Source organism: Salmo salar, chromosome 09, assembly GCF_965601325.2.
Source record: "Salmo salar chromosome 09, fSalSal1, whole genome shotgun sequence".
Lineage (NCBI taxonomy): Eukaryota > Metazoa > Chordata > Actinopteri > Salmoniformes > Salmonidae > Salmo > Salmo salar.
In genome coordinates, this window is record NC_138299.1 from 19962412 (window position 1) to 19989220 (window position 26809).

General features: G+C 41.0%; 1 protein-coding gene and 1 long non-coding RNA gene across 3 annotated transcripts; one reads left to right on the forward strand and one right to left on the reverse strand.

The window, feature by feature from the left end:
- Positions 1-10338: 10338 nt before the first annotated feature.
- Positions 10339-12418, reverse strand: LOC106610909 (uncharacterized). 2 transcript variants are annotated; one of them, XR_001330020.3, is made up of 4 exons: positions 12124-12418; positions 10860-11065; positions 10649-10757; positions 10339-10549 (listed from the first exon to the last, which is right to left on the reverse strand). It is a non-coding gene; the product is annotated as an uncharacterized LOC106610909 (long non-coding RNA). The 2 variants fall into 2 exon arrangements; XR_001330019.3 differs by having other exon boundaries at positions 11743-12418.
- Positions 12419-12907: 489 nt separating this feature from the next.
- Positions 12908-25619, forward strand: LOC106610865 (kunitz-type protease inhibitor 1). The gene is made up of 11 exons (XM_014210509.3): positions 12908-13193; positions 13650-14112; positions 14782-14939; positions 15145-15286; positions 18141-18311; positions 18397-18447; positions 20653-20781; positions 20956-21006; positions 21121-21291; positions 23106-23165; positions 23546-25619. Exons 2-11 carry the CDS (start codon positions 13692-13694, stop codon positions 23731-23733), a joined length of 1542 nt encoding a protein of 513 aa, XP_014065984.1. The 5' UTR covers positions 12908-13193; positions 13650-13691; the 3' UTR covers positions 23734-25619.
- Positions 25620-26809: the final 1190 nt, after the last annotated feature.

The window sequence follows — 26809 nt, forward strand, 5'->3', positions numbered from 1 at the left end:
ACGCTGTAGTTTCCACAGATCCTTTTACAATAATAACAATGAGACCCTGCTTTTTGTTTCGGCAGTATGTATCAGTCAGCCGTGGTGTTGCGTGTTCACCTGCTGAGGCAACGTCTGTTACAAACACCGAATTATTGAGCACCATTGGCAGCTCACCTTTCCAGGCAAACAAATGAATTCATACAATTCACTGTTACCCGGTTCTGCCCCATCAGGCTGACTGAAAGGGGACTGGGACTGGGGAATCAGGAGACCTGGACTGGCCATCTCTTCATTCTAGAATGGGAGGAATGAGACACACCTCACATAAGTGCTGGATCTCACATTAACTTGACTCATATCCCTTGATTGGTTATTTTTATACTGCAGAGGCTGTGTTAAATATGATGCTCTTCTGTTTTTACTGGTTTACTGGACTTGGGGGTATAATAGTGTGTTGCTCATAACACTGCCAACAACACACATAAAGTGTGTGTGTGTTTTAAAAGGTTATTGATTTTCACAAGGGACCCCAATTACTTGTTTCAGGCAGCAGCCATGACTCAGTACAGGAGTCACGATGCAGCATCAGCTTCATGTAAAGAGGACATGAAGATGAGATAAATATGAAAGGGGCCCATGAGACTGACATTCTGACAACTATTTCAGAATACACTCAAGAAACTGATCGTTCAGATGATCTGGATAATTTTCTGTGTGACACTGCCATCTAGAGGGTATAAAAAGGTTAAATTTGGTAAAAGTGAGAAAGAAAAAAATGACGCTATATAGCCTGTCAGAGATTTGAGCACTAAATGCATCAGGACATTGTATGCATTGGCCTATAGTCTTAGGCGTCCACTGTATGATATTAATATTTAAAAAATAAATATAAAAGTAGAGAAGCCAGCTTAGTCCTAGCCCCAGAGAGAAATAGAGATATGCCGGTGACATGCATACCAACATGCATTTCTTTATCCTTGTCAGATGGGCTACTGCATTTGCTATACATATATCGGGGGACAGAAGGAGATTAATAAGTATTTTTTTTATCCGAATATTTTTTTATAAAGATAAGTATTATATTGGACTCTGGTAGGCCTACAATGTTCTTCCTCGCCTTAAATTCAACTGTCAGAGTCAGTTGGAGCGCCAGTGCGTGCTGCCTTCATATCATAGGCTTGCAGTATAGGCAAATAGCCACACCACGGAAAACTTTTACAAAAGGCATTATAACTGCTGTATTTCTGTATTTTGAAAGTTATATATCTTGAAAACTTGATTTTGGGACTATATCAACAATGGACTAATGAAACAAATACCAAAAGATAGTTTTTGGGTGGAGTTTTCCTTTAAACTAAATACTGAGCACACAATTAAAAATACCTAATTTACCCAACGAAAATTACTCAACAGAATGAAACAAAACATGTTTTGCAAATTTAAAGAACTGGTTAAGATTAATAAATAGGCTTACAATAATAACAATGATATAAAATAATAATAATAATAATGATGAAACAAATTATTATAAATACAAAAAAAATAAGTAAAAAACCGTGCATCCTACCGGAATTGCAAGTTGCACAGTAGCCATTTGTATGGTATTAAAACATATTCTGCTAATGTCTTCCATCTTGTAAAAAAAATGTCTGCACTCATTGTGCCCTCAAAGCTCAGCACTAAGCTAAGGACCCTGGGACTAAACACCTCCCTCTGCACCTCCCTCTGCAACTGCCCCCAGGTGGTAAGGGAAGGTAACAACACATACGCCACGCTGATCCTCAACACGGGGGCCCCTCAGGGGTGCGAGCTCAGTCCCCTCCTGTACTCCCTGTTCACTCATGACTGCATGGCCAGGCACGACTCCAACACCATCATTAAGTTTGCCGATGACACAATAGTGGTAGGCCTGATCACCGGCAACGATGAGACAGCCTATAGGGAGGAGGTCAGAGACCTGGCAGTGTGGTGCCAGGACAACAACCTCTCCCTCAACGTGATCAAGACAAAGGAGATGATTGTGGACAACAGGAAAAGGAGGACCGAGCACGCTCCCATTCTCATTGACGGGGCTGGAGTGGAGCAGGTTGAGAGCTTCAAGTTCCTTGCTGTCCACATCACCAACAAACTAACATGGTCCAAGCACACCAAGACAGTCGTAAAGAGGGCACGACAAAACCTATTCCCCCTCAGGAGACTGAAAAGATTTGGCATGGGTCCTCAGATCCTCAAAAGTTTCTACAGCTGCACCATCGAGATGCATCCTGACTGGTTGCATCACTGCTTGGTATGGCAGCTGCTCGGCCTCTGACCGCAAGGCACTACAAAGGGTAGTGTGTCAGAGGAAGGCCCTAAATATTGTCGAAGACTCCAGACACCCTAGTCATAGACTGTTCTCTCTGCTACCGTACAGCAAGCGGTACTGGAGCGCCAAGTCCAGGTCCAAGAGGCTTCAAAACAGCTTCTATCTCCAAGCCATAAGACTCCTGAACATCTAATCAAATTGCTACCCAGACTATTTGCATTGCCCCCACCCTCTTTTACGCTGCTACACTCTGTTTATTATCTATGCATAGTCACTTTAATAACTCTACCTACATATTGTACATATTACCTCAATTACCTCGACTAACCAGTGCCCCCGCACATTGACTCTGTACCGGTACCCCCTGTACAGTTGAAGTCGGAAGTTTACATACACTTAGGTTGGAGTCATTAAAACTCATTTTTCAACCACTCCACAAATTTCTTGTTAACAAACTATAGTTTTGGCAGGTTTGTTAGGACATCTACTTTGTGCATGACACAAGTCATTTTTCCAACAATTGTTTACAGACAGATTATTTAACTTAAAATTCACTGTATCACAATTCCAGTGGGTCAGAAGTTTACATAGACTAAGTTGACTGTGCCTTTAAACAGCTTGGAAAATTCCAGAAAATGATGTCATGACTTTAGAAGCTTCTGATAGGCTAATTGACATAATTTGAGTCAATTCGAGGTGTACCTGTGGATGTAGTTCAAGGCCTACCTTCAAACTCAGTGCCTCTTTGCTTGACATCATGGGAAAATCAAAAGAAATCAGCCAAGACATCAGAAAAATAATTGTAGACCTCCACAAGTCTGGTTCATCCTTGGGAGCAATTCCCAAACACCTGAAGGTACCACGTTCATCTGTACAAACAATATTACGCAAGTATAAACACCATGGGACGACACAGCCGTCATACCGCTCAGGAAGGAGACGCGTTCTGTCTCCTAGAGATGAACGTACTTTCGTGTGAAAAGTGCAAATCAATCCCAGAACAGCAAAGGCCCTTGTGAAGATGCTGGAGGAAACAGTACAAAAGTATCTATATCCACAGTAAAACGAGTCCTATATCGACATAACCTGAAAGGTCGCTCAGCAAGGAAGAAGCCACTGCTCCAAAACCGCCATAAAAAAGCCAGACTACAGTTTGCAACTGCACATAGGGACAAAGATCGTACTTTTTGGAGAAATGTCTTCTGGTCTGATGACACAAAAATAGAACTGTTTGGCCATAATGACCATCGTTATGTTTGGAGGAAAAAGGGGGAGGCTTGCAAGCCAAAGAACACCATCCCAACCGTGAAGCACGGGGGTGGCAGCATCATGTTGTGGGGGTGCTTTGCTGCATGAGGGACTGGTGCACTTCACAAAATAGATGGCATCATGAGGCAGGAAAATGATGTGGATATATTGAAGCAACATCTCAAGACATCAGTCAGGAAGTTAAATCTTGGTCGCAAATGGGTCTTCCTGTTTGGCCCTGTCCGGGGGTTTCATCGGATGGGGCCACAGTGTCTCCTGACCCCTCCTGTCTCAGCCTCCAGTATTTATGCTGCAGTAGTTTATGTGTCGGGGGGCTAGGGTCAGTCTGTCACATCTGGAGTATTTCTCTTGTCTTTTCCGGTGTCCTGTGTGAATTTAAATATGCTCTTTCTAATTCTCTCTTTCTCTTTCTTTCTTTCTCTCTCTCGGAGGACCTGAGCCCTAGGACCATGCCTCAGGACTACCTGGCTTGATGACTCCTTGCTGTCCCCAGTTCACCTGGCCCTGCTGCTGTTCCAGCTCCAACTGTTCTGCCTGCAGCTATGGAACCCTGACCTGTTCACCGGACGTGCTACCTGTCCCAGACCTGCTGGAACCCTGACCTATTCACTGGACGTGCTACCTGTCCCAGACCTGCTGTTTTCAACAGCAGGAGCGGTAGAGATACTCTCAAAGATCGGCTATGAAAAAGCCAACTGACACTTATTCTTGTGTTACTGACTTGTTGCACCCTCGACAACTACTATGATTATTATTATTTGACAATGCTGGTCATTTATGAACATTTGAACATCTAGGCCATGTGCTGTTATAATCTCCACCCGGCACAGCCAGAAGAGGACTGGCCACCCCTCATAGCCTGGTTCCTCTCTAGGTTTCTTCCTAGGTTTTGGCCTTTCTAGGGAGTTTTTCCTAGCCACCGTGCTTCTACACCTGCATTGCTTGCTGTTTGGGGTTTTAGGCTGGGTTTCTGTACAGCACTTTGATATCAGCTGATGTAAGAAGGGCTATATAAATACATTTGATTTGATTTGATTTGACAATGACCCCAAGCATACTTTCAAAGTTGTGGCAAAATGGCTTAAGGACAACAATGTCAAGGTATTGGAGTGGCCATCACAAAGCCCTGACTTCAATCCTATAGAAAATTTGTAGGCAGAACTGAAAAAGTGTGTGCGAGCAAGGAGGCCTACAAACCTGACTCAGTTACACCAGCTCTGTCAGGAGGAATGGGCCAAAATTCACCCAACTTATTGTGGGAAGGTTGTGGAAGGCTACCCGAAACGTTTGACCCAAATTAAACTATTTAAAAGCAATGCTACCAAATACTAATTGAGTGTATGTAAACTTCTGACCCACTGGGAATGTGATGAAAGAAATAAAAGCTGAAATAAATGTACATTTACATTTAAGTCATTTAGCAGACGCTCTTATCCAATAAATCATTCTCTCTACTATTATTCTGACATTTCACATTTTTAAAATAAAGTGGTGATCTTAACTGACCTAAGACAGGGAGTTTTTACTCTGATTAAATGTCAGGAATTGTGAAAAACTGAGTTTAAATGTATTTGACTAAGGTAAAACTTCCGACTTCAACTGTATATAGCCTCACTATTGTTATTTTACTGCTGCTTTTTAATGATTTGTTATTTTTATGGGCTTGTAAGTAAGCATTTCACTGTAAGGTCTACACGTGTTGTATTCCGCGCATGTGACAAATACAATTTGATTTGATTTATTGGTCTGCTAATACAGGACTAGTAAATGCCAAATGCTCTACTTTTATGATTTTTGTTTTTTAACTAAATGTATTTGAGTGTTTACGAGCATTTGTAACTTCAGTCTGATAATTATCTGTACAAAACAGTTAACCTGATAATACTTGTGGAATATAAAATGACTCGCTTGATATAGGTTTTCCAGTTTCTTGAAATACAACTAATTTCTTTGTGAAAACTGAAATAGTCTATTCATTTCTTTTCCATTTTAGTAGACGCTCTTATCCAGAGCAACTTACAGTCGTGAGTGCATACATTTTTATACTTTTTCGTATTGGTCCCCCATGGGAATCGAACCCACAACCCTAGCATTGCAAGCACCATGTTCTACCAACTGAGTCACATCACATCTGTCACACCCTGATCTGTTTCACCTGTCTTGTGCTTGTCTCCGCTCCCCTCCAGGTGTCGCCCATCTTCCCATTATTCCCTGTCTATTTATACCTGTGTTCTCTGTTTGTCTGTTACCAGTTCTTCTTGTCTTGTCAGGTCTTACCAGCGTTCTTTCCTGCCTTCCTGTTTCTCTAGTTCTGTTTCCTGGTTTTTCCCGGTTCTGACCATTCTGCCTGTCCTGACCCTGAGCCTGCCTGCTGTCCATGTACCTGCCTGACTCTGATCTGATTACAAACCTCTGCCTGCCCTGACCCAGAGCCTGCCTGCTGCCCTGTACCTGCCTGACTCTGACCTGATCACAAACCTCTGCCTGCCCTCAACCTGCTCTTTGCCTGCCCCGTGTTTCTAATAAATCATCTGAGAACTGTACTATCCGCCTCACGTGTTTGCATCTGGGTCATATCCTGAGACATGATAGTACGAACCAGCTCCGCAATGCCGTCTCCTCCCAGGGAGCCACCATTGGAAGACACGAGGAGTTACTTCAAGGTCTTTTGGAAGGATTCCAGACCTTGGTGGAATGCCAGGACCATGCCTTCAACACATTGCTGGAGCAATTCCGCGGATTGTACTACAATAAACCCCCAGACTGTCAATTACCCCGCTACCAGCGGCGTTTCTTCCCAATCTACCCCGGCTTCCCAAGAACGCTGGAGATCCTGGATCCTGCGGGATATTTCTCTCCCAGTGTTCTCTCATCTTTGAGCTGCAGCCCTCTTCATTTCCCTCGGATCGCTCGAGGATAGCATACGTGATAATACTGATGTCCGGGAGGGCTCTTGCCTGGGCTACGGCGGTGTGGGAGCAACAATCCACCGTTTGCCTCAGATTGGAGGAGTTTGTGGCGAAGGTACGGAAAGTGTTTGATTCTCCGTTGTCCGGGAGAGAGGCGGCTCGTAAGCTGCTCCAACTCCAGGATTCCCGTAGTGTGGTAGACTACGCAGTGGATTTTCGCACGTTGGTGGCTGAGAGTGCCTGGAACCCGGAAGCCCTGTTTGACGCGTTCCTTCACGGGTTGTCGGAGGTGATTAAAGACGAGCTCGCAGTCCGGGAGCTGCACCTGGACCTCAACTCCCTCATAGCCTTGACCATCTGGATCGATGGGCGGCTATGGGAACGTAGGAGGGAGAGGGAATCTGTTCACTGTCGCCCGACGCTCGTCCTCGATTTCCACCTTGACTCCAAGGAATCCGGGAAATCACCGAAGCCTACATTTCCGAGTATAACCGGAGTTTCTGGGAGGTCACCGAGGGCTGCCGAGTCATCTCCTCCCGAGCCCATGCAACTGTGCAGGGCTAGATTGTCTCCTGCTGAGCGTTTACGCAGACATAACACCCAGAGCTGTCTGTATTATGGAGCTACGGGACATTTTGTTCTTCCTGCGGGCTTGGGAAAAGTCCTGGACCTCTCCGCCGAATGGCGGAGTACCATGACCTCCGGGAGGTTTTCAGCAAGGCCCGTGCCACCACGCTTCCTCCGCATCGGCCATATGACTGCGCCATCAACCTTCTCCCAGGCACTACACCGCCTCGGGGTGGCTTTATTCTCTGTCAGGTCCGGAGACCAAGGTGATGGAGACGTATATTGAGGACTCCCTGGCTGCAGGGGCTATCCGTCCTTGTGCTCCCCCACCAGAGAAGGGTTCTTGCGTCCGTGTATCGACTACCGGGGTCTGAATGACATCACGGTTAAAAAACATTACCTGCTTTCCCTCATCTCCTCGGCTTTCGAGCCTCTCCAGGGGGCTACCATCTTCTCCGGGATGCTGGTCTTCTAGGCAGAGTTCCTCTGTTCAGTGTCTGTGTTCTTTTGCCCATCTTTATCTTTTATTTTTATTGGCCAGTCTAAGATATGGCTTTTTCTTTGCAACTCTGCCTAGAAGGTCAGAATCCCGGAGTCGCCTCTTCACTGTTGACGTTGAGACTGGTGTTTTGCGGGTACTATTTAATGAAGCTGCCAGTTGAGGACTTGTGAGGGCTCTGTTTCTCAAACTAGACTCTCTAATGTACTTGTCCTCTTGCTCAGTTGTGCACTGGGGCCTCCCACTCCTCTTTCTATTCTGTTTAGAGCAAGTTTGCGCTGTTCTGTGAAGGGAGTAGTACACAGCGTTGTACGAGATCCTCAGTTTCTTGGCAATTTCTCACATGGAATAGCCTTCATTTCTCAGACCAAGAATAGACTGATGAGTTTCAGAAGAAAGTTATTTGTTTTGGCCATTTTGAGCCTGTAATCGAACCCACAAATGCTGATGCTCCAGATACTCAACTAGTCTAAAGAAGGCCAGTTTTATTGCATCTTTAATCAGAACAACAGTTTTCAGCTGTGCCAACATAATTGCAAAAGGGTTTTCTAATGATCAATTATCCTTTTAAAATGATAAACTTGGATTATCTAACACAATGTGCCATTGTAACACAGGAGTGATGGTTGCTGATAATGGGGCTCTGTACGCCTGTGTAGATATTCCATTAAAAATCAGCCGTTTCCAGCTACAATAGTAATTTACAACATTAACAATGTCTACACTGTATTTCTGATCAATTTTATGTTATTTTAATGGACAAAAAAAGAGCTTTTCTTTCAAAAGCAAGGATATTTCTAAGTGACCCCAAATTTTTGAACGGAAGTGTACATTTACATTAAGTGGTTTGTAAGGTAAATTAATACTGCACAAAAAGTGGTTGTTTTCCATGTTATTTGATCAAGAAAAATATTTAATTTGATGCGTATGTTTAGTGTCTTTGCCCATACATTTGCACCTTTTGATGTAAATGTTTGAGGACAGGGTTTTGTTCTTTCTGTATTCCATTAGAATGACGATCACAGAGAAAGGGACAGGGCAACAACTCTTCCAATTCCAACTCTTGAATCCTGCAAGATACTGTTCTTAATTACACAACTAACTTTTTTTTTTTTTGCCTGCACTACAGATGTCTACATCTGTCCACTAATACTAGTAAAGTCCCAGTGCACTACTTTTGTGAAAAAATATTTTGTTCAACAAAAAATATATATATTTACAGTACCAGTCAAAATTTTGGACACACCTACTCATTCAAGGTTTTTCATTTTTTAAACTATTTTCTACATTGTAGAATAATAGTGAAGACATCAAAACTATGAAACAACGCATATGGAATCATGTAGTAACCAAAAAAGTGTTAAACAAATTCTTCAAAGTAGCCTTGATGACAGCTTCGCACACTCTTGGCATTCTCTCAACCAGTTTCATGAGGTAGTCACCTGTAATACATTTCAATTAACAGGTGTGCTTTGTTAAAAGTTAATTTGTAGAATTTCTTTCCTTCCTAATGAGTTTGAGCCAATCAGTTTTGTTGTGACAAGGTATGGGTGTACAGAAGATAGCCCTATTTGGTAAAAGACCTAAGCAGTGTTCGAATACTCATACTAACCGGACTAACTGTATTATTTGTGATGTAAATTGAATATGTAGTATTATTATTGTTCATAGTATGGATATAGTTAGTATGCTAAAAGTTCCAGGATGTCATACTAAATTCGCCAAAATATGAAGTACACAAGCAGTGGACACTATTTCTGGGATTTTAGGGCCCATAATACAATTCATCAGAAAATGGGCGTGGCTTCCCAACTTTTTCAGATTTCAAGAAAATAGCGGAAAATATGGAGCAGCAGTCCGATGAGAGCGGATACAATTTCAATTAGCTTTAACAAATTCTGACAAATGTTAAGAAAATGTTGAGCAAAGTAATAAAGTAATGACTTTTCAAATAAGTTACATGTAATGTTGGCTGACAATTTGTTAGCTACGCTATCTTTATGAACTGCAGCATATCATTACAGCAGTATGTACCGGTATGTTAGCTAGCTAGCTAACGTTAGTTGGCTACTAATACATTGAACTTGCCAGTATATTAACTATATGTCATTCTTAGCTTAGCGAAGTGGTATAGTCGTTGTGTGTTCTCAATGGTCATTGTTAATTCAATCTGGCTATCTACTCAGATGAATTTACGAACACTCAACACCCGGCATTTAATATGGCCGGTATCAGTAAACATCAGCAAAAAAAGAGTCATTAAATTGTTGCCAGCAGCACAATTACAGTCACCAACGCTCTGGATAACATGAAAACAACCAGCTCTGCTAGGGCGAGTAAAATGATCAGAGTGAGGTGTTCTTTCATTTGTGTCTGGAAGTAGCTAGCCATTACCATCCAGCATGACGACCTCAGACTCATATTGCTCCTCCTGCCAGTACCTGTTTTCAGGGAAGACAAAGGCCCAGAAATATTCCATATAGTTCACACACACACCTCCCAGAATAAGTTATATTACATACAAGTTTTTCTCAAAGCAGACAACTAAAGTAATGTAGTTAACTTTATTATGGGCACAGTGGGAATTCATATCTGTGATGTTGAAATTATTTCTTATCCCGTGTCTTACTTGCTGAAGGCCCCAGTCATCCCTGCCTGTACTTGATATTGTTGAAAAACAAGTGAACAATGAATAAAGATCATACACAAACAATAGGCTCCTAGAATAGGCTATATTACATTTAAGTTTTGCTCAAAGCAGCCAACTAAAGTAATGAGGTTAACATAAGTTCAATCACAAAGGCTGGTCTGAGTGCATCTCCTCATAGTTTAATTCAGAAGTACAACACAATTCACATTGCATTTTATCATGGGCTCAGTGGGAATTTATATCTGTGATGTTAAAATTATGAGTGAGAGAGCACATCACTTCCAGCAGATCTCCTTGCTTAGGGTGGTGTTGATCATGCACTGCTTGTCGTGGGGTGAGCCTGATGTTCCACATGTCACGCCTCATGTCTAAAACATGGGGAAAAGGGGATATAAAGTAAAAATGTTAACGCTTCTACAAATGCAATGTTTTACACAATATTGTATCATATTTGATGCATTACTGACCTGTCCGTCCACAGGCTTGATGTGCTGTACAAATGGACACTCCTGCTCGGATCACACTGGTACAGGAAGTCCATGCACCGGATGGTCTGAGAAGTGCACTCCTGTTGGACTGGAAAACAGAGACATTTGGTCATTGGTAGGTCTTTTTCAATGCTGCATCACCATCTTTATCTGGACAGAAAAAGCATTGCTTATCATAACAAAAATCCACCTTGGACAATGTGACAAGCGGTCCCTCAACAACCAATCCTCATGCCTCATTGTTTGTTCTTGTTTCCCAATCAACCATCTGGATCTTCCACTTCTGCCATGGTGGATGAGCTAACTTTTCTGGTAAATGCAGGGCCATTTCTCTTTCCCACCAGAAAATGGCAGCTGCAGACCTGAGTGTTGTTTCTGGGTTTCCAGTCCACCCATCTGAAAGACAAAAAATAAAATAAATTGCTAGCTAAGTTGATTACTAAAATGGTAACATCTATATTAAAATACCATAACCCACAGACTTGACTATAGTAACAGTAAAATAGACTGGGCATTTCTGCACATCTAAAATCCTACTATGTGGATGATACATTTCTGCTGGGATAGAGGAATTATCTGGAATGTTCAACTAGATGATCAGGACAGTCAAGGGTACTATTTGCCAGAAGAGGTGAAGTATTCCATTGAGCTATTATACTGTACTTCTGATTATAATGCTCAAGAGGAAAATTAAAACCCTCAGCCGTGAGGTCACTGAGGAGCACCAACAGTGATAAGGGGTATCATCTGAAAGGGACCGACATGCATGGATGAAACATAAGGATTTTGGGCACTGGCCAGCAGACCACGATTTGTACTAGCCCAGGTAACATGCAGGTCCTAAATCTGTGGCATGTTTGAAAAGGCTAAATTTCACTGCTGTGTCAGGCTAGTTTGGCACATTCTTTACTAGCCCAGTCTGAAAAGTACTAGCCTCGGGCTAGCTTAATTTCCATCCCTGCTGGTGACTTCACAGGTCATTTGATTAGTCATGTACAACAGATGCACTCGTGGAACAAAACCATGTGTTTTCTATGGGAAAACATTGAGCCAGCTAGTTAACGTTAACTCACCGTTCGTGTAAGTTAGTCACTTTTCCACGCGGTGACGTGCTAGGCAATGTTAGTCCATCAGGGCATGGATATTTAGCTAACGTTTAGCTAGCTAGTTAAACGTTAGCTCATCGTTCGTGTAGTCAGACTATAATCGCCAACGTTAAATTATCTTCCCTTGACCCCTACCGAAAAATGAATGGAACCATTTCCGTTGTTTATGGGTATTATGACTCAAACTGTGGTATTGCTGCTTTGATGACTTATGACCAACAACAAGCTACATGCGCCATGTTCCACTCTCCTGAAAAGCAATGATCAAATTTCACTATCGCTCTCAACTGCAGCAGTCACTTCGGATCTGTACCGCCCTAAAGACAAGTCAGTTAAAATTACACATACCCGAGACTCGTGAAAATCAGATCCGACCCAGACCCGTGACATTATTTATAATTCTGTATTCGGACCTGTCTCGGGTATTTGGGTGTAGGTGGGTCTTTGAAGCCATCAACCACCTATTGTGGTCATATGAATAAGACAGGTCCCCATTATGAAAGCCATCGATTACCATAGGACTATTGTGAATAAAATATTTCAAGAACAATATTTAATCAATCTCTTCTTTTCCATAAAAGTATTCTACTATTCCCTTTTCACAACTCGAAATGGGAGTGGCATCGTGAATGTCTTTGGTCCCCTCGGTGGAAAATCTGTCTACCTCCAGCAGGTGGCGTTGTTTCGCCAACCAAGCAAGGAGTTTTTGTATGGAGGTCATGAGACTGTCGAATTTGGTCAACAAATAAACGATTCATTTTTGCTACGTGAGGTTTATTTGATCGAACATAAGTTTCGTAATGCTAAAGTTGTTAGGAGTGTACTTTTATAAGTAGGACACGTGACATCCCGGCAACTTTGAGAAAAAACACTTTATATCGACGTTGTCTCGAGATGGCTATGCATATTCATGAAATGGGGCTAGTAGCATAGCATCTCTCTCTCTCTCCATTGAATACAGGCGGTTGACGTCAACAACCCTCATCGAGTATTCAATTATGTTCAATAATGAGATGTATCCACCAATCCAAAGAAAGGTTAAGCGGGATCTAGACAACCCGCTGTGCCGCTTTGTGGACAACGACTCCCATTGTTATGGCGGAGAGACATATATCTTGTTATTATATCCATAATCTTCGGTGTGGTCAGGATGGGAGTAGAATTTCACTTCCTGTATGGAACAGGGGTGTATTCACAACATAATCAAACGGAACGAAATGGGCAGCGACCTAATTGAATTTGTCCAATAGAAACTCGTTTTCTTTGCCAAATGTTTTCCGTTTTGAGTAAATGGTTTCCGTTGCAAAACGTTTTAGATTAATGATTACACCTCTGGTACCCGACAGAGACACACCTGTGAAATGGAAAGATTTTGATAGTTTGTATAGAATAATCGACGACAGATACAGAATTTACAGGTGACACATTTTGGTTAATTCTAAGTGTTATTTTTTTGAAGAAATATGGACCTATAAAGTTACAGAAGAGATAGATATTGGGTTATTAATTTGGTATTCTTGACGTAATTCTTAGACTACCTTTGAAATCAGGAAGAGAGAGAGAGCGAGAGACTGCCGCTGACAAAAGTCCTAAGTTTGTCTATAAATGATTGTGTGTATGTATGTATGTATGTATGTATGTATGTATGTATGTATGTATGTATGTATGTATGTATGTATGTATGTATGTATGTATGTATGTATGTATGTATGTATGTATGTATGTATTGTTTTTGTGTGTATATGTTATCTTATTTAGATCATGTTATGACTACTTAAAGAAACTCTTTACATTTTAATAATTGATATTTAATCACAAGGCATTCCATGCTATATGTTACGTATTTTAAATTGCTTATATCACTCTGTTTTCAGATCATCCGCTGGATTGTATTTGTGGGAAATTGTTTTCCTGGAATGTCTTGTAGAATGACCTCTCTCCAAATTGGATTGTTATTGGGCGCTTCGGTGTGTTGTATTCTTTTCCTGGGGCACGCGGAGGCACAGGCATTCGGGGAACAATGTTTGGACAAGTTCAAAAAGGGCAGAGACGATTTCGTTCTCGACACCAATGAGTCGGTCAAAGACGGTGCGACTTTCATCTCTTCAATGACAGTTGAGCGCTCCAATGACTGTATACGCTCCTGCTGCAAAGACCCCAGATGTAATGTCGCTTTCATGGAGAAGGTTGCAGATGAGGGCATGATCAAGTCATGCTTTCTCTTTGACTGTCTATACAAGCAGACCTATGTCTGCCGATTTGTCAGGAAGAAGGGATTCCTGAACTACATCATAGACTCTGTGTATGCAAGTGATCTGGCAACAAATGGGTTCCCAGGTAAGATGGGTATCACTCTCACCCATCACAACATAGACACTCATCAAATTAACTAATTGAGTCTACTCATATATTTAGGGTTGGGCATGTCCATAATGAACTTCATGTTGACATTGAACTGCCTACTAAAGTAACCTGAACACACATACCATTTGGCTACTGTATATTATTATGAGCAGAGAAAGCTCAAACCACAAAGACAGTCCCGACAGCCAAGCCTCTTATCTCCAGAGGAGATGAAACCACCGGCGTAGAGAAGAGCATTACCCAGCATGTCCACACACGCCATGGCTCATTATATGGCCCGTTGTCACAGGTTTCTGTTTTTTGCTGCTGAGAAAGCTTCTTACAGGGGAGATTGGTATTGTGCTGTGAGTCAAGTAATGGACTGCACTCAGACTTGACTCCGAGTGAATATTGTATGTCAACAGGATGTAGTTGTTAATTGTGCATGAGCACCACCAAACTGATGGATTTGCTTCTGTTGTGTTGACACTCAAAACCATTCAAATGCCATTAAAGTTCAGCCTAGTCAAACTTAAACCAGCCATAATGTGTTTACTCTTTGCACAACGCTTTCTGACATAACAGATTGTCTTAAAGCTGCATGTATTTTCAGTATGACTATGTTGTATTGAATATGTGATGAAGGCTGTATTCAACTTTCAGATGAAGAGGACCATCCTCCAGTGGCCAATGGAGGTCCGGACAGAGTGGTGCAGCCCCACGAAAGTTTGACTCTGAATGGCATTGAGAGCAAAGATGACCACGAGATTGTCACGTACCAGTGGCACCAAGTGTCAGGCAACTCCTCCGCTGTCATAGAGGTGAGTGATGATGACTGGGGACATCAGGGGGCACTGGTCAGTCATTATTGGGGTGTTTATCTGATCATAGATTTCTCTCTGACTGTAAGAGTACATGAGATGGACAGGTCACTCTCAGAACACCAGAGGATCACAATTAACTCAATTTCCAAAGTTCTGCCATACTAGACAACACATTTAAACATTTTCTTTCCTTGTCTCCTAGAAAACTACATTCGATGACCAAGTGATCGTGTCCAAACTGACGTCTGGGGTGTACAAGTTCCAGCTGACTGTCACAGACTCCAGCGGGCAGTCCGACCAAACCCAGATCACCATCCTGGTGCTCACCTCTGAGCAGTCTGAGGGTGAGTATGCTATAGTCTATGTGAAACACCTGCAGAATTCACCTAGCTACACAGTTTAACACAGCTGTGTTGGGGGTGAAGGGAAATTCATGCTGTATATTGAATTTCAATACACTTCTACACAGTAAGTTGCCTGTGTAGGAAATCAAACTAAAGTGAAAATGATTTCTCATAGCAGAGACATGGTTGTTTCCCATGTGGCGAGACATTCCTCTTTTATGTTACATGTGCATGTTAGTGTCAGCATGCTGTGAAAACCACATAGATCACTGTATAAGTTAACTAGAATTTTCACTTATGCAAAGTCAAATGTCACCTATTTCACTGCCTGGCTGTGCTCCTCCATTCTAATGTTATGTCTTCTTTTATTAGCCACAGTTGGTTTATGACAGTTATTGTTTTGATCATATCACTTCTAACAGTCAATAATCTTCTTCTGCATTTCACTCTGCTGAAGATAGTCAACATTAAGGGCTAGTTTGATTCCAGAGAGTGTGTGTGTGTGTGTGAGTTTTAAAGATGAATAGGTATGCAGTTTCTGAGTACTCATATTTTGTTCCTGACTCACATTGGGTCATACCAGACATGACTCACGTCTCCTCTATTTGTTTGTCTTTAAAGTGGCCTACGTCAGTGATCTGTCATATGTTAAGAGTAGGTACACTGTGATAAACTATGTCCTTGAGGTGAGAAGGACAGATGCCCTTCTGACTATATTTGACACTGAACACACAATGCAAGTGAATGCAATATAAGGAATTACTTTGAAATTCTATTTTTTCTTCAAATCGGGGAAACTGTCTTTGCAGTTTGCATTTTGCTGTGAAGAAGAAATACCCCATTTCAAGTATAGGTGGCATGTTGTTAAGTTCATAAATAATTTTCATGGCTTTCAAATGCTTGTTGATTACTTTTACCGGTTGTACTGTTTTATTACAACAAGACTTTATCATAATCCTCACCTTTTCATGCCAATGTGACAGGATGTATGCATATTAAAATGACAAAAATACATTTCCAGGTAAGCTCCTCTAATTCCCGTAGAACAAAATCTAGATTTTCAGATTTAAAAAGGCGCCATTCATAAGTAGATTTGACTCGGCTTAGACATCTATATGTTTTTTAAAAATTTTTATTTATTTTTATTTCACCTTTATTTAACCAGGTTGGCAAGTTGAGAACAAGTTCTCATTTACAATTGCGACCTGGCCAAGATAAAGCAAAGCAGTTCGACACATATAACAACACAGAGTTACACATGGAGTAAAACAAACATACAGTCAATAATACAGTAGAAAAATAAGTCTATATACAATGTGAGCAAATGAGGTGAGATAAGGGAGGTAAAGGCCATTGTGGCAAAGTAAATACAATATAGCAAGTAAAACACTGGAATGGTAGATTTGTAGTGGAAGAAAGTACAAAGTAGAATTAGAAATAATGGGGTGCAAAGGAGTGGATGTGGGAAAGGATGTGGGCTCAAGCGCTACTTACAACAGCTTAGCGTTGTTATTTTCCTAGTACCCGTTTCCTCATTGGTTGTGAATTTGACAGAAAAAACGGATATGTCCTCCATGAATGACGGTATGAGGTCATAGCAGGATGACAACTCATTATCACACTGGTTTATACTTGGTAGATCAATAGTGTTGCCTGACTGCTCATTATAGATTAACAGGGAATACTTAGGAATCAGACAATGGAGGGCTTTTCTCTGCCCTACCCAGTAACGTGAGAGTGTGTATATGGAATGGATAGACACTTCTTGGAAGTTCAGGAGAAACAGGAAGTGAGGATAGCTGTGGTTGGCTTGTTTTCACTTCACTCCCCCCCCTTTTTATAACCTGTCTGTCTGGTTTGAGCTTGGGTTTCACAAACACAAGCAAAGTCTTTCATTGTCTTGATGAAGACAGACTCTTGATATTCAAACACTTTGATGTTATTTCTAATGAGTCAGTTATACATTTTTGGAGCATGTTGGTCTCGCTCACAGTCTTAGCAGACTGAGCAGAGACTATTAACCATTCATTGATTCAGTTACCCATTAACAAGTCTCTACTCGGAATGGTGTGAGGAATGTTCCTCTGAGGAAAAGACCAATGTATAGCAGTGATCCCTGGCGTGAACCACCACTATACATTTATACCGAAATGGCTGCCTGCCTCAATGCTGGACGAATCACAATTAGAAATACTAGAATAATCATAATTAAAGATACCCTCCCCTTTCAGCAAAACGATATGTATACTGTGAATCGTTCTCTACCTATAATGTTATTCTTAATGCATCAATTCACTTTCATATTGTAATGATGGAATGGCAGTGTAATGTAATGACTCATACAAAATAGTTTTAAGTATATAGGTTGGTTCTAAAGCATCAACCAGCTTGTCGTGAGATGTACAGCTTGGCGTTGCACAAGAGGAACCACTTCCTTTGTCTGTGTTATATCAGTCATGTCTGCTTTCTTCCAAGATGCATCCAAATGTATCTTCAGTGGTTGAAGTAGGCCTAATTTGAAGGAAAATTACCTAGACCCCCCCCCCCCCCAATCACCTCTCTCTGATGCTTTAGTTGGGGCGGCAGGTAGCCTAGTGGTTAGAGCGTTGGGCCAGTAACCGAAAGGTTGCTACATTGAATCCCCGAGCTGACAAGGTAAAAATATGTTGTTCTGCCCCTGAGAAAGGCAGTTAACCCACTGTTCCCCGGGCGCCAACGACGTGGATGTCGATTAAGGCAGCCCCCCGCACCTCTCTGATTCAGAGGGGTTGGGTTAAATGCGGAAGACACATTTCAGTTGGAGGCATTCAGTTGTACAACTGACTAGGTATCTCCCTTTCCCTTTATCCTCCAGATCACTGCCTGGTCCCCAAGAAGGTGGGTCCCTGTCGTGGGTCCTTCCCCCGCTGGCACTACAATGCTGCCTCAGAAAAGTGTGAGGAGTTCCTGTTTGGGGGCTGCAGAGAGAACCTCAACAACTACCTGTCCCTCCAGGAGTGTACCAATGCCTGTGATGGTGTTTCAGGTACTGTACAGATCCCTCTTGCCTCTCTAAGAACAGTTGGTTGATTGGTCGATTGGTTAATTGATTGGCATTTCCTTTCATGTAGTTATGTCCAGCGTTGGCAGTGGCAGAAGTGGGCCACTTCCAGCCCCTAGAGGTAAGACTAACCCGCATTTCATTGAATGTCTTCAGCTGTAGACCTTTTGGCTATGCATCCCACACTCATTGATACAGGCTGGCAAATATACAGTGCCTAGTTAAAGTCTACACACCCCTAACCTTCACATTTTGCTGCCTTAAAATAATAATAAATGCTATTTTCATACAGATCGAAACGATGTACTCCACATTTTCAAAGTTATAGAACATTAGTACAACATTTAATAAAATTTTAATTAAAAAAAAATTCTTGATTGCTTATTTCTTCACACCCCAGAGTTAATTCTTGGTCTTAAGCACCTTTGGCAGCCATTACAGCTATGAATCATTTGGAATAATATTCTACAAACTTTGCACAAGTCTTAGGGCAACATATGTCCATTGTTTCAAGCTCAGTAAATTTGGTTGGGGATCATTGATGGACAGCAATATTCAAACCTTGTCTCTGCTTTTAAAGTACATTTAAGTCAGGACTGAGACTAGACCACTTATGAACACTCAACACCTTTTGGAAGCCATTCTGGTGTGTCTTTGGCATAAAAATGTGTGTAATTGTCTCGCTGGAAATAAAACTCTGAGGTAGGTTTTCCTTTTCCTTTTTACCTGGGCTTTGCTCCTTTCATATTTCTTTTGATCCTAAAAAACCACCAAGTTCTTGCCAATGACAAGCATACCAATAACATGATGCTGCCAATATAATACTTGAAAATACAGAGGGTTTCACTCTGTTGTATTGGATTTGACCCAAATATGTAGTTTTTAATTTAGGCCAAAAAAGTTAATGTCTTGCAGTGTTACTTAACGGCCATGTTTCAAACAGAATGTATGATTTGGAGTGGCGTTTCTTTTAACACAGGCTTCCTTTTCACTTTATCATACAGGCCTGTAATGTGGAATGAATGCAATGTTGCTGATCCCTTTGTATTTTCAAGTATTGTGGTTACAGCATCATGTTATGGGTATGCTTGTCACCAGCAGGGACTGGGGAGTTTGTTAGAATCCAAATAAATATAAAAGGCTCAATGCTCAGGTAAGAAGTTAGAGGAAAACAGGTCCCTGAGTTTTAGTTTTCTGCGGGATAATTACACAAATTGTAATGCCAAAGACGGACCAGAATGGATTTCCAACCGGTGTTGAGTGTTCCTGATTGGTCCAGTCAGCTGTAATGGCTGCCAAAGGTGCTTCCACCAAGTATTAACTCTGGGGTGTGAAGACATACACATTCAAGACATCCCCATTTAGTTTTTTTTTTTGTAATAATTTTTTTTTTTAATTGTGTGGATCAATGGGAATGTTTTGGGGGTGATTTTCATACAGATCTGTTTTACCGTTTTAGAAATGAAAGCACTTTGTGTATCTAGTCCCCCCCCCCCCCCCCCCCCTCCTCCTTGTGAAGAAGTCATAAGTATTTGGACGAATTTGCTTATAGTGTATCAAAGTAGTGAAGTTTAGTATTTGGTACCATATTCCACACAATGACTACATGAAGCTTGTGATTCTACAAACGTGTTGGATGCTTTTGCAGATTGTTATGGGTTATGTTTTGCCCAGTAGTAACTGAATGATGATGACTGGAGTGATTTTCTAAGTGAGTGGATTAGATGTTTCTGACCACTTCTAAATGAATCCTGATAATACCATGATTAAGAAAATGAATGAATCATGAATAATGATGAGTGAGATGCCATTACGAGGCTACAACAAAACATGCTAATCTCTCACCATTACCAATAACAGGGGAGGGTTCAGAAACATCTTATATTCTTATTTACACTAAAAGTGACTCCACAAGACATTATTCACCATTCAGTTCCTATTGGGCAAAACATAACTGAAAACACAACCAAAACAAACCGTAAATGCAATCAACAAGTTTGTAAAGTCACAAGCTTAATGTAGTCATTGCGTGCACTTTGATACACTAAAAATGACATCTTCAAATGGGGGGACTAGACACATGAAGTGCATTCATTTCTAAATGGTAAAACAGATATGTATGAAAATACCCTTGAATAAAAGGCTGGAGTATTGACACAATTAAAATGTTTAGCTTCACTGTCCAAATACATATGGAGGGGAATCCACCTGTTCATTCAGACTTATCGGTTGCATGGGTTAGCTGTGCACTGCATCATGTTTCTCTGTATTGAGTGAAGGTTACTCTCACCCTACTTGTTCTGTTAAACTCTGCTGTTGTGTTTAGAGGTGTGTGGGATCCCCTGTCGGTCAGGCCAGTTCACCTGTGCCAACGGCTGCTGCCTTGACCAAGGCCTGGAGTGTGACAAGGAGCAGCAGTGCAGCGACGGCTCAGACGAGGAGAACTGCGAGTACTGTGAGTGCAGGCTATGGCTATGCAAACCAACCCTAATTTACATACAACACTTCACTGGCCTTACCTTACCACTGACCTTACGTTACCAGTGCAGCCATGAAGTGATACTGCTGGGCTGCTCATTGTTTGTTGACATGTGAAGTTGCTAAACTCTTGTTTTCTTCCTTTCACCAGTGAACGACAAGTTCCGGATTCTACTGCAAATTCCTGTGGATGAACAGAAAGGTTATTTGAGTTTTACTGATCAATCTAGGATATTGTTTTTGAGTTAACTGGTCACCTATGGTGCTCCTTACAAACACTGATTTGTCTCACACACACACATTCTTTCAACCACAGTTCGCTGCACAGAGCACCCCAAAACGGGACACTGTCGGGACAGTTTTACCAAGTGGTACTACAACCCTCTCTACGAGAAGTGTTTCCGTTTCAACTATGGCGGCTGCGATGGGAATGACAACAGATTTGACACTGAGGATACTTGTATGACGACCTGCAAACTGGTAACAGGTGGGTTTGTGTTCTGTATCCATTACAACACTTTCAACTGATTTAAAAATGGTTGTACTGTTATATTACCCTTTGAGACCATAATGAAGAGAACTGAAGGGAATGTTTGAGAGCTATGCTCCCATAGCAGCACCCCTACGTTGTGTACAGTTGAAGTCGGATGTTTACATACACCTTAGCCAAATACATTTAAACTCATTTTTTCACAATTCCTGACATTTAATCCTAGTAAAAATTCCCTGTCTTAGGTCAGTTAGGATCACCACTTTATTTTAAGACTGTGAAATGTCAGAATAATAGTAGAGAAAATTATTTATGTCAGCTTTTATTTATTTCATCATATTCCCAGTGGGTCAGAAGATTACATACACTCAATTAGTATTTGGTATCATTGCCTTTAAATTGTTTAACTTGGGTCAAACCTTTGGGGTAGCCTTCCATAAGCTTCCCACAATAAGTTGGGTGAATTTTGGCCCATTCCTCTTGACAGAGCTGGTGTAACAGAGTCAGGTTTGTTGGCCTCCTTGCTCGCACACGCTTTTTCAGTTCCGCCCACAAATTTTCTATAGGATTGAGGTCAGGGCTTTGTGATGGCCACTCCAATACCTTGACTTTGTTGTCCTTAAGCCATTTTGCCACAACTTTGAAAGTATGCTTGGGGTCATTGTCCATTTGGAAGACCCATTTGCGACCAAGCTTTAACTTCCTGACTGATGTCTTGAGATGTTACGTCAATATATCCACATCATTTTCCTTCCTCATGACGCCATCTATTTTGTGAAGTACCTCCTGCAGCAAAGCAACCCCAAAACATGTTGCTGCCACCCCCGTACTTCACGGTTGGGATGGTGTTCTTTGTCTTGCAAGCCTCCCCCTTTTTCCTCCAAACATAACAATGGTCTTTATGGCCATTTTTGTTTCATAAGGCCAGAGGACATTCCTCCAAAAAGTACGATCTTTGTCCCCATGTGCAGTTGCAAACCGTAGTCTGTCTTTTTTATGGCGGTTTTGGAGCAGTGGCTTCTTCCTTGCTGAGCGGCCTTTCAGGTTATGTCGATGTAGGACTCGTTTTACTGTGGATATAGATACCTTTGTACCTGTTTCCTCCAGCATCTTCACAAGGTCCTTTGCTGTTGTTCTGGGATTGATTTTACACTTTTCGCACCAAAGTATGTTCATCTCTATGAGACAGAACGCGTCTCCTTCCTGAGCGGTATGATGGCTGCATGGTCCCATGGTTTTTATACTTGCGTACTATTGTTTGTACAGATGAATGTGGTACCTTCAGGCATTTGGAAATTGCTCCCAATGCTGAACCAGACTTGTGGAGGTCTACAATTATTTTTTTCTGAGGTCTTGGCTGATTTCTTTTGATTTTTCCCATGATGTCAAGCAAAGAGGAACTGAGTTTGAAGGTAGGCCTTGAAATACATCCACAGGTACACCTCCAATTGACTCAAATTATGTCAATTAGCCTACCGGAAGCTTCTAAAGCCATGACATAATTTTCTGGAATTTTCCGAGCTGTGAACTTAGTGTATGTAAACTTCTGACCCACTGGAATTGTGATTAAGTGAAATAATCTGTCTGTAAACAATTGTTGGAAAAATGACTTGTGTCATGCACAAAGTAGATGTCCTAACCAACTTGAAAAACCTACAGTTTGTTAACAAGAAATTTGTGGAGTGGTTTAAAAACGAGTTTTAATGACTCCAACCTAAGTGTATGTAAACTTCAGACTTCAACTGTATATCAAGAATACTGTAGCAGTGTATACTAACTCGTATTGTCTGTTATCCTTACTATGTGTTCAGAAAAGGACATCTTTGAGAGAAAGGAGTCCTTTGAATACCAGAACACTCAAGGCCATACAGGTAATTATCTCTTTATTCAGCATTTCTTCTGTAGTTACCTCGTGAAGATGGGGCCTTTGTCCCTCAGAATGAATTGTGCTCCTTTACAATCACTCAAGTCCATGGAAAAGACACCCTGACAATACTCCTTTTTAAATCAAATTCTTCCACCCCATCAATTTTAAGGGACCTGGGGGTCAAAGCTGGTCACAAATATCTTGAGGTGATGATGAAGCTGTCTGCTTCTCTGCCCATTCTCTTCACTTAATTCAGACACCATCAATGTTGTACATGATTGATCGTGTCTGTTGTCTAGCTTTTGCTGCCCTGCACATGCAGGCTTCTTTTTATATAGTTATTGACTTACTGGTGTGTGTGTCTTCATGCCCATCCTCTCTCAGGCATCATAGCGATAGCCGCACTGCTTGGCCTGGCCATCATCATACTGCTGGTTGTTCTATGTTACTGCTTCATGAAGGGCAGGAAGAAGCAGCCTCAGCGCCAGCGGGTACCCATCAACGGCACCCAGGTCCACACCAAGGAGGACACAGAGCGCCTTGTCTACAACAGCACCACCAAGCCCATCTGACCCCTAACCTTTGACCCCACAGGCCAGCCATTAGTGTTACCTTGCAAAGGTATTCAGACCCCTTTGATTTCTTCATATATTATTATTTTTTTAAATTCTTCAAGCTCTGTCAAGTGTTGCCATTTTAGTATTTCAAGCAGATTTAAGTAAAAACTGGAACATTCACTGTCTTCTTGGTAAGCAATTCCAGTGTAGATTTGGCCTTGTAAAAATGTAGGTTATTGTCCTGCTGAAAGGTGAATTCCTCTCTTAGTCTCTGGAGTAAAGCAGACTGAAGCAGGTTTTGCTCAGGATTTTGCCTGTGCTTAGCTGTATCCCGTTTATTTTTATCCTGAAAAACTTGCCAGTATTTGCTGATGTCAAGTATGCCCATACCATGATGCAGCACCACCATGCTTGAAAATAAGGAGGCAGTTAGTTACTTAGTGATATGTTTTGTTGGATTTGCCAAAACATATGGCTTTACATTTAGCCCAAAAAGTGTGTTCCTTTGCCATGTTTTTTGTGCATTATTACTTTAGTGCCTTGTTGCATACAAGATGCATGTTTTGGAGTATATTTTATTTGCTATATTGATATTTTCACTGTCATTTACAATGTTGTTGATCCATCCTCGGTCCTCTCCCATCACAGCCATTGAACTATTTAGCTGTTTTAAAATCACCTGTCCTGCAGCTCAGTTCAGAAGGATGACTATCTTTGAGGTGTCTGGGTAGTTTAATACATAATGCCCAGCATAATTATTAACTAGACAATGCTTAAAGATATATTCCATGTCTGATTTGTTATTGTTACCCATCTACTAATCACTGCACTTTTTTATGAGGCTTTCGAAAAGCTCCCTGGTCTTTGTAGTTGAATCTGTGCTTACAGATGTTGTATGTATAGGGGACAGAGGAAGGGTTAGCCATAAAAAATCATGTCAACCCCTATTACATGGATAGAGTCCATGTAACTTCTTGTGATTTGTTATGCCTCATTTTTCTCCTGAACTAATTTAGGCTTTCCTAAACGAAGGGGCTGAATACTTATGCGACGACTATTTTAGTTATTGCATTTTTATACGAAAAAAGCTTTTTTCTTCCACTTTGATGTTAGAGAATTTTGTATCTTTTTTTTTTTTTAATTAAATCTTTGAATCCCATTGTAACACAAAACTTGAAGAAATCCAAGGGGTCTGAAAACTTTTGCAAGGCACTGTATGTGAACCTTGGAGGGGTTTTGTGTCGTAGTATAGTCTGTTTTATTTTCCACAAATACAGGCCTCTCTGTTTGATAAGAGCTTTACCTTGTTGATGATGTAATGTAGGCCTATGAGATTTTATTGGAGCTTGACACCACTCCGGAAAGATAAAGTGGCAGAAAATCTTCAAAATGTGACACTTGTGTTTTGCCTTTTTTTTTTCTTCTTGCATTAGCCTTTCAGAATTCAGATGGTTGGTCACTAATTCTGCACTCAGGATATAATGGTCCAATGATTAAATCAACAAATCTGACTATTATTCATGTAAATTGTTGACATAATGATACCTGCCGCTATTGCTTACTAAATATGAATTTATTATTCTTCTTATTCTGTTTTATTGTATTTTAGGCATTTTTTGTTTGTGTTGCTGGAAATATTGTACATGGTTAACACATTGTCTTAACTGTTAAAGTTAGAGCAAGTTATTTTACTTTTGGAGTTTATTTTCTGGTGATGAAAACGGGTATTTCAGAAGGAAACAGAAGAGGGGAAACTAAAGCCAGTTTGTGCCTCATGATGGTAGTAACATGAAAAAGATACTCCTTTCAACATTTTCAATTTTTTTTGCTAACCTTTTATATATAGTTTTATCTATTTTACCATTAGGTCTCAAATCCTAAATAAAATTATACTAAGGTTACCAGTATGTGTTTGTTCTGAAGATGAGGCATACTAGTCTGAATTTGTTGCTTTTTCAGTACATTATGATTAGTATCACATAATGTAACTGTACTTCGTTTAACCCTTGCTTTTACTGTAATTTCACATTCCATCATCTGAGGTTAAACGGGCAGTGCCCTTTTGTCCATAATAATCTCATATAGGGCAGGCTATACCCGCACTGTATCTGCGAGCTGTTGGCTAGAGTGCACGAGCCAATTGTGAGAAAAACCGTAGAGTTAAATGCGATGGAAACCCATTTAACTTGTATTTTTTATTTGGGACATGGGAATTTTAAGTGCAAAAGGGACTTTTATATGCATGACATCATCACGCACAGCCTTTTATCCGCAACAAATATATTTGATTGGAATTTAGCTCTGGTGGGAAAATGTGCATAAAGTTTTTATGCAGATTTTTTTTTATATTCGCATAAATCTTTCACCAATTGGATGGAAACTTCCGAGGTCGAAATAACCCAAATTGTGATAATGCCCTTTTTGTGTATGAACTGTTTGGAAAATGACTGGTATTTCAGCCTGATCAGGTGGGATGGGACTTTTGGCCCAGATCATGTCACAATGTGATGTGATTATAATAGACCAATGACTGTTCATCTGGGTAAGGAGGTAGGATGGTGGTCTATAACCGATCAGATAATCAGTGTGTATGTAAATATCTTCAAATTTGTTTCATAAAGCCCACACAATCAGACAGAGCATTTCAAGGGCCAAAGGAGGTGCAGGGAATGAAATGATTAAAAAAAATGTTTGATTAAATAATCACAGTGTTTTATTAGACAAACAGTGATGATTTAAAAAATACAATTACAAAGACTGCATGGGGGCTTTAACATACAATAAATGTAATTGTGAAATGAATACTGTTTCTCCACACTCGCACATTTGGTAAATGTTTGTAATGAACGCTAATAACCCGGCAAACATTCCTGAATCAGAAACAGTTCAACTAGTTTTGTGTCATAAGCGGTAGTATATGATGGGCTCTTACCTATTTACCCAACCATTACCAGCAGATGTAAACATTGACTTTACTTCACAGCCCCCCCTGTAGGCCTAAATGTAGTCAGTTGTAATTTCATCAACTACCAGAGTGAGGTGCACCATTTATACAGTCCCTGCTGACAAGATGTCCATTTTAGGACAGGAC